Below are 16155 nucleotides of genomic sequence, written 5' to 3' on the forward strand. Positions count from 1 at the left end.
GGGACTCAACTAGAGAGAAGTAAGCTGTTCTTGTAGTTTCATGGTTACAAGAACTTTTTACTCTTTTAAGAGCATAAATACTAGAGTTAAGCTTACTACAGAGATTGTCAATATGTGGATTCCAAGATAGCTTGTCGTCTATTGTAATACCAAGATACTTTGCTTCATTATCTTGAGTTATTTCTGGTAGACCATAGTAGTCATTTGTTCTACGGCCTTTCCATATAAGTTGCTGAGTTTTGTTCTCATTAAGGACAAGATTATTGTGTTGGCAATATTGTTTTGTCATATTTAGAGCTATAAAAGAGTCCAGTTCGAGGGATATTGTGTCTTTTTTTGCAATAAGAAGGGCTGTGTCATCTGCATAAAGCATTGCTTGGGCCCAGTCAAGAAGATAGCTTGGAAGATCATTTGTCATTAGAATAAAAAGCACTGGTCCCAATATCGATCCCTGAGGGACACCTCTAGTGATTGGGAGTAGGGTCGAATTTGCTTTATGGGATGTGTTGTTGTTGGTCGTATAAGGCACTTCAACTAGTTGTTGTCGATCCTTCAGGTAGCTAGCAAGCCAGTTTTGTGATGCTCCCCTAATGCCCATGTTCTCTACTTTTTGGAGAAGTAGAGAGTGGTTTAGGCAATCAAAGGCCTTACTAAAATCCAACAGCATGGCAGTCACAGTCGCACCTTCTTCAAGTTGGTCAATGATGAATTCTGACAGTCGTACTATTGCCGTAGTTGTGGATTTACCACGGAGGAAGCCATGCTGCTGGGTCGTCAAGATGTTGTGAGTAGTCAGGTGTGTTATAAGTTGGCTTAGTACAATCTTTTCCACTACTTTGGATAATGTTGGGAGAATTGATATTGGTCTATAGTTTTCCACTGATGTTACGCTACCTTTTTTGTGTTTAGGAAAAACTTTTGCAAGTTTGAGTTTCGTTGGAAAAATGCCTTGTGAAAACGAGAGGTTGATTATGTGACATAAAGGACTCGCTATTTCATCCTTGCAGTGTTTCAGTAGTGTGGAGTTGAGTTCATCGACTCCTGCTGACGGTTTTGATTTCAGTGATGTGAGTGTGTGGGATACTTCTTCTGGTGTAGTTGGATGAAGTCAGGTATTTCGCCATAGTCTTTGCATGATGGTAAGTGATTGTTTATGGCTTGGCCAGCATTGTAGAGAGTTATGTCAGCTATTTTTGTAAAATAATGGTTGAAATGCTCTGCTATTTTGTTGGGATTGTCAGTTTGTTTTCCATTGATTTCAAGTTTTAATGATTCGTCCTTTCTAATATCTTTGCATCTTTCATAGTTAATGTCTTAGCGATAATAAATCGTCAGCATACATTAAAACTTCTAGAATCTATAGAGCATCTCTGCAATTCTTCAGGTGATTTCTTCAAGTAACATTTCATGAGAAACTTGTTACTTAGTTTCTTTAGTGTTCTCATTGCCTTCATTGATGATAAAATACATGTAACACGTGTTGAATACCATATTTGGACTTCTAGACTTCCGAGAGGTTTTTACACAGGTTTAGAAACACCCAGTAAATAGTGTAAAATAGTATTGGTATTTGTAAAATAGTAAAATATAGAACAGAAAAACATAGGGAGTTTTCAGCAATATTAACTTATTTAAGTAATATCAGCTAATTTAATTGTCTTTTAAATATGTTGTTGAAGACCTCTTATATTTTGATTGATATTTCAGTCCTCCATTCTACAAACAATTCTAAAAGAATTGCCATTATCGAGCGGGTTTCTCCACATATCGGGGAGTCTCTCTTACGCTGCCCAGGAGCCCTGGTTGTTTGAAGGCAGCGTGCGCCAGAACATACTGTTCGGCAGTCCCTACAACGAGACCCGCTATCGTATGGTTGTGAGGGCTTGTGCTTTACGTACTGACTTGGAGCAACTGCCTCACGGAGACCAGACCCTGGTCGGGGATCGTGGAGTAGTCCTCAGCGGGGGTCAGCGTGCTCGAATAAACATGGCTCGGTAAGGTATGCTACAAATATATTTTCTCTAGGAAGGAAACTCATTTAGGTAATTGTTTAGCATTCACTTAAAAATTACCCCATTGCTTTCTACTACACATTGAAATAAGTACATTTTTATAGAGTTTTTCTTTGCCATAAAAGGTTTACTATTTAAACCGTCATTAGTCATGTATATGAAAAATAAGTGTATTCCTTTTATAAGATATCGTTACTATCTAAGAAATACAAAGATGTTTGAGTGTTTCCAATCATTATAGATTTATTGTGTAGGTACCAGCTGTTACCCGCGACTTCCTATGAATGTTCATAGGCTCTGCATGTGTATGGCCACTTTTGGTTCAAGTGATTTATATTTCCTCGATAAAAGGATTTTTTTATGTGGATATTTTCTAACTCTGTGCTCAACAGTGGCTGCAGAAACGATTGAAATAAGAAGTGTTGTTACTATCGAGCATTGAGTAAATGCTTTAACGCAATAAATATAAACCAATTGAAAATAGTGGTAAATTGATTAAACACAAGGTTGTGCTGTCATAAAACGATGTTTAACCAGAACAGTTGATTACATTTAACAGCCTCTTTTAATTATTAGTATGTGTTTGTTGTATTGCAACTTTAGAGACCAATATGGGTTGTGTCACAACTTCAGAGACCATTGGGGCGTAGCACGGAGGAATTTTCGAAGTAAGAATAGGCCTATATGTTAACTAGGAACCCTAAGAATGTCCATGCAAAATTTCAGGACAATCGGTTAAATAGTTCAAGCGTGAAAGCGTAAACAAACAATCAGACTCACTTTCGCATTTATAATATCAGTCGGAATAATTTAAAGCGTTACTCAAAAACCATTGCTAATGTAATTATTTTCTCTCTCTTCCTTCCTCCTCACTCTGTCTATCTACTTTCATGTATGTTCTTTCGTACTTGATGGTGCCTTCTCAGGCAACTTCCTTCACAAAATGTGCTTGCCTGTCGCTATTAATAAAGGTACAGGGTAATTAAATGCTGGGCCATTAAAACGAGGTAAGTTTGCACAATCGTCGTTTAAGAACATGGATGGATTAAGGTTTGCTTACGTTCCTAGGGTCGATGGCAACCAGAGTAACGGTTATGTAGACTCTGCGCCCTCAATCAACATAGATAATAAAAAGAAAATATAATGATAACATTATCATTTCTGAATTAGTCACATTATAACAATATCATATGAGGTGTTTGGGACCTTCCCGTGTACTCTGGCCAGGATGCTTGGAAACTCCAAATCACGCTAAAACTAGTGAGTTGTATCAATCTGACCGAGGAACCATAGACATATTTCCACTCCCATGACTGCTAGGGAGCGATAGGGATGTAGAGTAGGTTCAACAGTCGGATCAAGGTCAAAGGAGAGCGCTGGTGTAATTGGCTGAATGTTTTGTTGTATTAGTTAACTAAACATTGTTATTTAAAATATTGTATGGGATTTCAGTGTCAAGAAAAGAAATCTAGGATTATTTGCTTAGTTTACCGTTAGTTTGTTCATAGATGTGGTTGGAACAACGAAGAAAATAAACAAAAATTAGGCAGTGGCAGATGATTCCAAGATAGTGAAGAACTAACACAACAGAATAGCAGTGGAAATGGAGCTTCTGGAAAAGTACCAATGGGAACAAATTCTGAGTAAGAAAACAGGTGAATACAAGCTATGATTTTCAGGAGGACATTTCTAGGCAAGCGTGAGTAGCTTAGATGATTCTGCAAAGTGGAAAGAAGGGAAGATAGTGGAACTGGGAGAAGGATAGACACTGAGGTGTATCCCTTTGAAAATATTGTTGTGCTGGCTTCTCTTTCCAAATGGTTAAACAGGCCACAGAAAATCACAAATTTCCAAGCCACAAATCAAAACGTCAGAAGGTTAGAGGGAACAGTTAGAAAGGAAGTGATCAAGACACGAAAGGAAAGAGTCCAGCAAGAAATCAGGGTTAAAGAGCGAAGGGCTTTAGGGGTAGAGTGTAAGAAAAGTGAGGAGAGTGCGGCACGTAGGGAGGTGTTATATGCCACAAGAAATAGTAAGAAAGGATTAAAAATACGTGGCAGGAGTCAAAGGACCGTTACACTCACCACGTAAAATGGTTATGGTCCGACATGACGGCAAAGACACCGAAGACGTGAACAAAATTTCGATAAGAATCAGAAATTACATTATTATGATTTCATAAAAAAACTGTCAGGGTAACACCATTGAGGACACAGACGACAGAAAACACAACCTCAACTGTACGATTGTGGTGCATTTCACTCAGGTACAGGGCCAAACAACCATCTCAACGGGTTTGTCTGAAATTGTAAATTGAAAACAAACATTCTTATTGATTGTTACAGGGCCGTTTACAGAGAGGCCGACATCTATCTATTGGATGACCCCCTGTCTGCTGTCGACACACATGTTAGCAAACATTTGTTTGAGCAATGTATATCAGGTAAGTTTACATAGTAGAGATTATGAGTTTTTATCACATTTAATGAATGTCGAACAAAGTTACTATAAAAATATACGTTCAAAATTATGTAGGACTAAACTGTAAAGATTCAACACCAAATATACTTGTAGTGGTCGAAGACAACATTAAACTAGGTTATGGTCTCCTTCAAAAACTATTAAAGGATTGAAGTTTACTGAAACTCTCTCTAACCCAATGTATTGTTTTTAGGAACAACAAATAATATAATGTTCCTAAATAAGAATTTTTATTTCATGATCAAGGAAGATGTCAGTTTTGATTAAAGTAATTGTCTCGGAAATGATAGAATCTACTAAAAACTTCCTCCATATGTTGCATGTTTTCGCTCATAAGAACTTATGCCATAGACCAAACTACAATTAATGGAGTACAAGGTGCTAGTTTGGGCTATCACAAATATAAGGTCGTTGGAACTCGGGTAACTGAAGTTCCAAGAAACACACATTTTATTAGCCTTGACTCTATACTAAAATACACTGAAAAGACTGATTAAGGTCAAACCTGGAATAGAAAAATGCCTTACCAAACCAAACAAAACCAGATTTCAGGTCTGTAACAGGGACAGGAGGGGGGTCAGTATTTGAAAAAAGGACTACTCCGGACTTTCTATATAATACTCTTGGTTACAAATTAATGTGTACTGGTGTATTTAGAACAAGATGATTTAGTCACAACATGCTAAAAAAGTGCACACATAATCTCAAGCAGAGTTAGATTTTAGGGATGGGTGGGTACAGGCTGAGTGTGAAATTGGATTATAGAACCTCAGGGTTAAAAGTTTATATTATCCCCAGCAGTCAGATAGCTAGCACTCACTCTCCAAAAGACAAATAAACTCGCGAACATGAAGCATCAGTCCTTAGAATTCCAGGATGGAGAAAACCTAAAGGACTCTAAAAATACAACGCCAAGGCACTTCCTATAAAACAACGATAACTCCCATACTACATTTCAATGAATGGTCATTTGAGACAAGGAAGCCCCACACACTTATAATAACTCCATCAATATTTATTTTGAAGTAAGTTTTCACATAGACATTAAGGGGTGGAGAAAATAATGACCTGCATAAAACACTCAAGTGTTGCATCAGGCATTGTATTTAATTTTTCATCCAAATAAAAAAAATATTCTGATTTATTCCATAAAGAAATTCCAAAACTATTTCACCGAGTTCTAGGCCAATTACTAAAGTACACTTGATTTATCACTGCAGCATACAACGAAAAAGTTCTTTCTGGTTCCTTGAGGATTATAAAAACACACATATTTAAAATTGAAGGAACTCTGGTTTCCATAACTTATACCCTATTGCTGGAGCACATGTCAGTTATATGCCATCTATATGAACAATCAGAATCTATTTTACTACTTAGCTAACAATTATATGATGATAGAAATATTAATATGAATTATGTTTAAGGTTATCTGAAATCTAAAACCGTTATCCTGGTGACACATCAACTGCAATTCTTGGCTTCTGCTGACCACATCGTCCTTCTTAGTGATGTAAGATATAAATCCATATAGAAGTTAGTTATGAATTATTAATTTTAAAAGATGGGTATTTCAAACTGGCTACAATATATGAAACTATGGACAAACTTGATCGATCAAAATCAAATCCATCTGACAAGAATATTGTTCTGACTTGGGATTTTCTATTACATTTTATAAGGAACTAAATGGTATACTAACTCATAGGCATAAAACTTGTTCTATAGTACAACACAAGCATTTATGTTCATTAATGTATTTTGGATTTGCAATGTTTACACCCCAAAACCACACTAAGATTAGCAGAAAAATTCGAACACCAGCCTTGGTTTTGGTGTACTTTACAGCCATGATCCATTATTATAGTAGACTTTATGTAATTCAGTATTTGATTAGAAATCTTTTTATCACTGAAAGAGATACTTAATAGCCAACTATAGCACTCTATAGCAATTGTAATAAAACCAAATACGAATTTTCAGTTACATTGAAACATTAGCTGATGGTTTTGGAATTAATTAATATTAAAAATTAAGTATTAAGGATCAAGTGAAGTATGCAACTAAAAACATTACTCTAAATATCCCATTCATGTGTATAATGCTAATGTCATATAGTCAATACAGCAAGTTGCTTTTCTACAAAAATAGTGCATTGCAAAGAAAGGAAAATATGAATTTGATCTTTTTCAAGTGGGCCCCTTTCCCATTTACTCTCTGGATATACACACATACGGGATTGGCAAAAATCTGGAATACCAACTAACCTTTATAGATTAATCTGTTTGTAAATAGGTTTGCTGGCATCTCCCATTGCTCCCAATGTTAAGCTGTCTACCACAGTTCAGCAACTCTCCCTTTATATTCCATTCTTTTGGCAACTTGCTTCCTGGTTCAAAACGTGATTTTTGTTATTTTACAAATTGTGTTTAGAATAACAATTTTAATGTTTTTGGTTATTAGATGGAATGATTAATTTTTTTTACTTGTATTAAGTAGATGGCGTACTTCTCAATATTTTAAAATTTAAAAAACTATCATTGAAATGTGGTAATTAGAAGCTGTTATTCCAAACAAACATTTATCATTTGCAATGCTTAATTAACAGATTAATAGTATATTTAAATCATGTCAGTTTTTGTTAGGGGTAAATTCGAAGGGGTTATAATAAATAAGAATAAGTAATTAAGCAAACCTTGGCTTTGTTCAAATGAAAATTGTTCATGGCGATATACTATGGTTTTAGACAGTCACATCAATTTCTAAAATTATTTATTACTAGACTTCAACTTTTTTAGTTTATCTTGGACGTTATATTGGAGCTCCATTGTCTTTCCTTGAGTTAGAATCAATATCCCTGATCAAACAGTCAGCATCTATTTGGTTAGGTTTGAAGGATTGTGTATTAAAATATCAATCATATATTATGATATTTTAGATATTTTATGTTATGGCATAATATACACATAATGCCACACATTTATTATGTTAATGTTCCTGATTGGGATTCTACTACAGATGAAAAACTCCTATTCAAGTAGAATTATTTTGTTTATAAACTACAGGATAATTATTATTTAAGAAATTGTACTGATATTAGACACAAATGTTTTGTAACTTAACACCACGGTGGGATACATAGCATTATTTGATTTTTAAATGCTGTTTATTTTAGGGCAAAGTAATAACACAGGGCTCATATCAAGCAATGAAATCTTCAGGCACAGACTTCAGTAAAATGATATTTGACAACAAAGAGGAGGAAGAAGAAGAAGAATCCAATAAAGAGGGCACATTCAAGGTACCATTAAATTATTTACAGTTTCTCTATTTATTTTTTGTTGTATTTGCTCCCTAATTCCCTTTATAAGAAGATAATAATGTTCTCATGGTCATGGCAAAAATCTGCCTCTTCGTGTACCTTTTAAATTATTTAAATATGTACAAATTTACCATTGGAATATTTTACCCCAATACTACATGTTTTATAAGGGTCCAAAGATGTTGTAAATAAAAAGGATTGTTAAAATGTATTTGCATTGTGTAATATTGTGTAATAAATAAAACAATAAAATATGGGATTTCATATTTATGGTTCATATTATAAAAAAACACCATTTCACAAAAATTCATTTTTTAGGAAATACATCTGAAACCAGCTCATTTTGTTAAACATACTTAACAAAATGTTTTCAAGTGGTCATAAAAATACTCCTATCCATAGAACTTACATAAATAAGGTGTATTTCATATAGTACTCCAATTGAAGAATAATAATAATAAATAGGTCAAGTAATCAAAATCAAGTTGTAGCTCCTGCAACACAGATATCTAACTCCAAGCTAACAAAGCAAATAGAAAATACGTCAGTGGTTTGCTCGGATACTGTCTTCAAACTGACTAAAAGCCCGCCTCTTAACTCAAAGCCACGAGCCAAGGATGAGACATGTGAGGAGTTTTTTGCCAAAAACATCGTGTTTTTCAAGGACCACATGATCAAGCATTACAACTGCTTGACAGAGAAAAATAACTCACTGCCTATCTTTCATCCTCGATCTCCTGTGCAGGCTGAAGTCCACCAACCACACAATTTTTTATGCCACAGCAACATGACAAACAGCAAATTAAAATCATAACCAGTCCTTTGATTGAAATCCCTTCTCAAAAAGACCGTATACATCATTTAACAGTCCTTCATCAGAATGTAGATAGAATTAGTAATAAAATTGACCGTTTAAACCATTTTCTCCAAATAGTGAAGCCACACTTAATTGTACTAACAGAACATGGACTGACTCAAGATCACATCAGTAACACTCGACTTGAAGATTTCTGTTTGATAGCAGAATATAGTCGACAAAATCATTTGAAGGGAGGTGTTGCAATTTATTGTAAAGCATCTCTAAGCGATCAGGTGGAAATGGTACAAGTGCAGAATTTCAGTATTGAACTTGTGTGCGAGATAGCCATGGTGCGAGTGAAAACTTTAAACCAATATGTCTATATAATGGGCATCTACCGTCCTCCTCAGAGCTCACTAACTGAGAGCATGGGTGTGATTGCTTCAGTGTTAGACACGGTGCCAACCTGGAAGAGCCCAATTGTTTTAATAGGTGACATTAACATCGACTGCCTTAAACTCGAACATGACCAAGTGCTATTTGATGAGACACTTTTTAGCTACAACATGACAAGAATCCCTCTTCCTCCAACTAGAATAACACCACAGTCACAAACATCAATTGACTGTGTATGTACTAATCAAAAAGGGGATGACGTGTCAATTAAGATCTTAAATTCTGGGATTTCTGACCACACAGCCCAAATTTGCACGCTCAATGTTTTTACAGAAGATACTGGTAATGTTAAAGGACAAAAGAGAAATTTTAATGATGACAATATCCACAATTTAAAACTGGCATTGTCTAATGAAACCTGGGAAAGAGTCATCAACTGTAATGACACTGAAATCGCTTATAAAAATTTCTCTAACATCGTTACATCAGCACTGAACCAAACATGTCCTTATAAAAAATATAAGCAATGCAAAGGCAAAGAAAAACTATGGGACCCTGAACTGCACACTTTGAGGCAAGAATTCTTAGGTGCCAATGATCGTTATCTTCTTATGGGCTCATTAGAACACAAGCAGGAAGTTGCTACTAAGAAAAAGAATTATGACTTGAAGATAAAAGAACTCAGACGTCAGTCAACGGTCGACCGAATAGCACGTTCAGAAAATAAAACTAAAGCCCTTTGGAATATTATAAATAATGAAAGAAGAACCAAGAAATCGTCTGTAGGACTGAAAGAACTTAAAATTGACAATAAAACTATCAACGATCCTCAGCAAATTGTGGAACATTTCAACACTGTTTTTACGACCATGGCTGACTCTGCTATTTTAAACAACAACCCTCTAAAGAACAGAACTCCTAGTCCTATTCAGCAGCTTGACACTCGCTCTTTTTATCTATATGACACAACAATTGAAGAAGTCATCAAAACGATCAACTCACTGCCAGCTAAAGTCTCTGCAGGAATTGACGAAATCTCACCAAAGTTATTGAAGGCTTGTAAAGGCTTGTAAACATGAAATAGCCTACCCTTTAACCACTCTAATAAACATGTCCTTCCAATCTGGTAGATTTCCACATCAACTAAAACTATCTAAAGTAATCCCCATTTTTAAACAAGGTGATCAGTCTGAAGCATCAAACTATCGCCCAATCTCGCAAATTTCAACATTCTCTAAAGTTATTGAAAAGATTGTGCTTAATCGTCTCCTAAACTACATGACATACAATAATCTGCTTACTGATCAACAGCACGGTTTCACCAAAAATAAATCTACATCGACAGCTTTAATTAGTTTTATTGAATACGTAATAGATCAAATAGAAGCTAAAAATACAACAACAGCAATATTCTTAGATTTAAGCAAAGCCTTTGACACCCTTGACCATGAACAACTGCTGACCAAACTAAATACCATGGGAGTACGGGGCACTGAAGCTGAGTGGTTCAGGAGTTACCTAACCAATAGAGAACAGGTAGTTGAAATCCGGCATACTCAAAACAATAAAATTGCACACATCAGATCCAGTCCACTTCCAGTTCTAAGGGGCGTCCCCCAAGGATCAGTTCTGGGTCCTGTACTCTTTACTCTATTTACGAACGATTTACCTAAAAGTACTTAGATGAATTTGCTACAACTCTGATGTATGCAGATGATACCGTTCTACTTTTAGCCGATAGAACCCCAGAAAACCTGGAGATAGAGTCATTCACTGCAATGAACATGGCGGTACAGTACTGCCATATTAATAACCTGGTAGTTAATGAAGCTAAAACCCAGCAACTCATATTGGGCCCAAAAAAGGAACAAACTGTGCACCTGCCTAACGTCCAAGCAGCATCAGAGGCAAAGTACTTGGGAGTGACAATAGATGAAGATCTCAAATGGACAACGCACATTGACAACCTGTGCAGGAAATTAGGTACTGGACTGTATGTTGTTAAAAGAATAAAATCAATAAGTGATGTACCCTCTGCAAAAACAGCCTACTTTGCTTTATTTGAATCGAACCTTCGCTATGGTCTCCTGGTCTGGGGTAATTCATCTGCAGGAAATCTCCAACGTGTGCTGGTAACACAGAAAAAAGCAGTGAGAACACTTGCTGACTTACAGCCAAGAGAGAGTTGTCGACCAGCTTTTATCAACCTCTCAATTCTGACGGTTGTATCCTTGTACGTGCTGGAGGCAGTAACCTGTGTGCACGAGAGAGGTTTTCCCAGAGGATGTAACACACACATCATTACAACACAAGACGAGCGACAGATTTTCATCTTCCTGGGCATCGACTTTCTCTATTTGAGGAGAAGCCCTCTTACATGGGTTTAAAACTGTGGAACCACCTGCCAGAAGACCTGAAGGGACATGGTGCGGCAAAATTCAAGAAGGAGGTGAAGCTGTGGCTGCTGCAAAATCCATTCTACTCGTTAGAAGAATACCTGAACAGAGAGCAAAACTAACAACCAAACTGGACATTTACCTGTAAATTCATTGTTTGTAAACTACGCAATTGTATTTATATGATCTGTAACAAATTTTGACGAGTTACAATTCTCAAAGAATTTGTAAATAAAGAATTTGTCTATTGTCTATTGTCTATAATCAAATAAATGTTTGTAATTACTTTTTTTAATGTCAGACCCTCCAATACATTGTGCAATAAACACGAGGGTCAGATTCAAATTAATTAGTAAAAAGAATTGCCAAAAATAATGGACAATAAATGTCATATTAAATAAATAACCAAGCCAAGTATCTAGAAGTCATTGTAGATAAGGGTATTTCCTAATCACAACATGTAGATAATCTACTCTCTAAACTAAATTCCTTACTTTATATGATAAAATGTACAAAATCTACAAGTGACATGTCTACTGCAAACATTGCCTACCATTCTTTATTTGAAGCTCATCTCAGATATGGCCTAGTGGTATGGGGAGGAACCTTGGAAAGAAACCTTCAGATTATTAACATTGTAAAAGAGGCTACATAGTGTAAGGAGGCTTCGGAGAAAGTTGTAGAGAAGCTTTCAGAACCCTATAAATGTTGACAATATAGTAAAACTTTACCTATAGAAAATAGATTATCTTGTATACTGATGGACAACCACTGATACAGAATAGACACCTCAATGACTACAATATTAGATATGGAACATGTTATCTACCCGCTCATCATCTCTCACAGTATGAAAAAGCCTCTTACCTGGTATGCAGTTGCACAACCTTCTGCCAAAAGAATGGAGATGTATGTCTCACCAAGAGAAGACTGAAGACCGCTCTTATGTCTCAAAAATCCTTTTTATAAACACATAGAGTTCTGTGAATTGCGAAAGCCATTATGACCTGTAAATTCTAGAAGTGTTTTAGGGATTGGAAGAGCTGTTGGCACAAGTGTATCTTTTGAAGACTATTTAGAAAATTATAAAGCTAATAAGGATAAATAAAATACTTCTTTTCTAAAAAATGCAAAAATTCCATTATGAACACACCTATTTTGAACACACCTTGTATCCTTAATAATTGTTATGAGTTCTCATTTCCGATCTTTCATACATAACCTGTATACTTTTTCAAGTATTTTATTCTCTCCAGTGCTTACAGTGCTGCCACCTTCTCAAAAGCAACAAATGAGAAATACCAAGAAAGATTTCTAAAATGTTAGTTTTGATCAGTCAACTATAGTTATGTAAATTATACAGTTTTGTAAAACTGGGATCCATCCATAAAAATTAAACTTTCTGTTTTTGGTTTGTCTTTGTTCATTACTTATTAGTTTCCATTACCACATTTCATATAAAAAAATCTATTAGCGAACTACAAAAATTAAAATAAATACAACAGTTCTACTGAAAAACTTCGTGGCAGTATTTCATCTTTTTCAAAGAGTTGGTTGGATCCCTAGTGCAGAAGTCACTCTACCTACTAACACAGCAACCACACACCTTAATTATAATACTGTGAAGCTAGAGCTAGGGTGTAAAGATGTTCTAAGGTCTGTTTTGTATGTAGAGGGCTGTGAGTCAAACAGAAACAACAAAGTACGAGGTTGTGGAAGAGGTTGAAGAGATGAGAACGAAGGGAACAGTGTCGAGTCAAGTATTCCGCTCTTACATGACAGCGGGAGGTCACTGGACATCTATGATGTTCCTTCTCCTCATGTTCTGCCTTACTCAGTTTATTGGAAGTGCAGGAGATTACTGGTTAAATTACTGGTAAGTATTTTGAGTAAGTATTAATTATCATAATCTTAACGATATTTTTATATTATAATATTGTAAAGATGCATATTACGCTTTAAGTTGAATAAATAGTACAAAATTATCCTTTGGCATTAAACCAAAATTTAATATTTTCTATGGAGAATTACCATAGAGATGTATCTTATCCGCTGTTAACCATTTTATGGGCTATTAATGGTGATAGTTTATTTTAAATTTCTACATTTAAAATGGTACATATTTGGGATTTCAAAATTGTTCTAATAATTAACACATTATGAGTTTAACAAGTTCTCTGATGATAATTATAATTAAATTTAAATATCAAATTTTATTAAATTCAGACTACCAATCAGTCTCAAGCACAATTTCAATTGTATTTTACTTCAAATTAAAATGTAATATTTTATCACTTTTTTACACAAATTTGTAAGACACTGTGCTATTTTATTAAGCATCTAATGGGCTATGAATACAACAATTTGGTCAAAATCAAAAGAGCGCCCATGTATTTATTATAAACTTGGTATTTTTAGTGAAAACTTTAAATAATACATTTTGTAACTGTACACTATACCTATGGTAATAAAGTAAACCTGAATTTGCCTTTGACACAGTGGATGTCTGCCTACATCTACAGATTTACAAAAAATTTGCTGACATTTTAATATAAGTTTTTTTTTTTAACTCTTGCGGTCCCAAAAGCTAAGATTTTAAAAGAAAGTCAAATTTGATTTCTTGAACTACCACTATATTTTTGGCTATAAAATGTATGAAGATAAAAGTAAAAATATGTTTAAACTCTTCATTGTAAAATTATTTTACATTCAAGATTTTTTTTATTTTGGATATGTGTTTGCTAACTTTGATGATAGGTTTGACTTATGTATAAATCAAATTATAACAATTAGAAAGTAATTTTCTAAAGTAAAATGAGGTGTTTTCTTATTAAACTACTTTTTATTAGGGTGAATTTAGAAGAGTACGTTTACCATAGAGAACCAAATTCCACGACACTAATGCCGGACTACCCCTTCTATCTCTCTCAAACATGGTGCATCGTAGTGTTCACTCTACTAATTGGAGCCACCATCATAGTCTCACTTGTCCGCTCGTTCCTCTTCTTCTACATGTGCATGCGTTCCTCAATGTGGCTACACAACACAATGTTCTCTTCCATCACCCGAGCGACAATGAGATTTTTTCATACAAATCCATCAGGTAAATTTTAAGTAGTATTAGTATTAGAGATTATTTTACTGTCACCAGTCATTTAGATCAATATTATATATTTTAAAATAACGAAGAGAAATAACAAGCTCTACACCAAAAACTTTAGATAGATAGTCTCAGAATATACAGCCTTAAAAAAAAGTGTACTGGCATTTTCATCGGCTGTTACTTAAAAACTATTTAAGATAACTAAACAATTTAAATGACAAATTGAAGTTAAAATAACTAAGTTTTGTTTTCAGCGTAGCATGGAAGGGACCATTGACCTCGGCATGCGCAGAACAACTGTGCATTGGCAGTCCACTTTTGTGACTGACATGACTGGCACAGTCGGGAGTACTACGTTTACGTTTACAGCACAACAGAAGGCACAATGCGTTCTGTGATCTGCAGAATTGAAATAGATTGTTGGTGTGCAGCGTTGGTTTTGAGTTACATATCAAGGTCAAAATTCACTAGGTGATAAAGCAATTCATTGCTGGTTTAACTAATTTCATGACACAGAAAGTGTGTTGAAAAGACATTGAACTCACTGTAAAAACAATAATTAATGGCATAGTTTACCTAAATATGCTAGAATAACTTTTGTTTCCTCAAATTGAAGATATTAAAGAACTAACCGGTGAATGAATCATTTGATACAAGACGGCGTCCATCTCATTACCTTCCGGAAGTGCGCAACACACTTAACAACAGGTTTTCAAATGGTTGGATAGGCAGGGGTGAGCCCATTCCACGGCCTCCCAGGAGTCCGGATTTTACCCTTTTGGACTTTTTTGTGGGGTTACTTAAAGAAAATTGTTTATGCTGTAAATATTTGTGGTTTTGTGTGGTGAATTTCGAAAGCGATCACAACTGTGAAATCAGAGATGCTATATAACACTTGATGAGAAATCAAATACAATTTTGATATCTGTAGAGCAACAAATGGAGTTCAGATCAAAACATATTAAGATATGAAAACGTAATTTGTTCTTTTGTATTAAATGTTATGTTTAGTTATCTTGAACAGTTTTTAAGTAACTGCTATTTAAAATCCTGGTGTTCTTTTTCAGACATTTTGGACTTTGGCACTTTAAAAGTTAAAGACAATTTTGTCAAGTCTGGTTGTAATCAGTTAAAAATACATTGTATATTTAAAATAAAATTTAACTGTTACCATGATTAATCCAATAATTTTGTTATCATTACTGATCATGTTTAGTTACATTGCTCCTACGTTATCATATGATTTTTAAAACTTTCTACTGCCACAAATAGCTACCTACCTGCAACTGATATTCTGCTTATAATATGGGGCTACTACAGCTGAGACAAAAATGAAAATATTAGATAAATGAAAACAACCACTATTTTGACCATTTGTTATTGATTGAGGCTCGCTAACAATTTTCAATATTTGAAATATAACTTTTCCCTTTAGCAAACTTTGAACAGTTACCATAATAAAGTTTATAAGAAATATCAAGAAAATTTTTGAATTGCCTAAGTTGTTAAAAAATACTGTTTATCTATAATTTATAATGTGTAATAGGCCAACTGATAATATAAAAATTATGTACAAATGTAAACAACTGCCATATAGAAACCTTTTATTGAATTAGCCTGGCTAATAAACTTATTGTAGGAAGGTG

The 16155-nt window shown here is 34.7% G+C and overlaps 1 protein-coding gene across 2 annotated transcripts in view; it reads left to right on the forward strand.

Moving 5' to 3' along the window:
* Positions 1-16155, forward strand: part of LOC124359642 (probable multidrug resistance-associated protein lethal(2)03659) — a 59184-nt gene that overhangs the window by 16870 nt on the left and 26159 nt on the right. For both annotated transcript variants that reach the window (XR_006922180.1, XM_046812550.1), the window contains exons 10-15: positions 1708-1994; positions 4358-4455; positions 5921-6006; positions 7669-7794; positions 13080-13282; positions 14256-14509. Coding sequence is in view for 1 of the 2 variants with exons in the window: in XM_046812550.1 (XP_046668506.1) it covers positions 1708-1994; positions 4358-4455; positions 5921-6006; positions 7669-7794; positions 13080-13282; positions 14256-14509 (1054 nt within the window). In the remaining variant the exon portion in view is untranslated. The remainder of the gene's footprint in view (positions 1-1707; positions 1995-4357; positions 4456-5920; positions 6007-7668; positions 7795-13079; positions 13283-14255; positions 14510-16155) is intronic.

Source organism: Homalodisca vitripennis, chromosome 4, assembly GCF_021130785.1.
Source record: "Homalodisca vitripennis isolate AUS2020 chromosome 4, UT_GWSS_2.1, whole genome shotgun sequence".
NCBI classification, from domain to species: Eukaryota; Metazoa; Arthropoda; class Insecta; order Hemiptera; family Cicadellidae; genus Homalodisca; species Homalodisca vitripennis.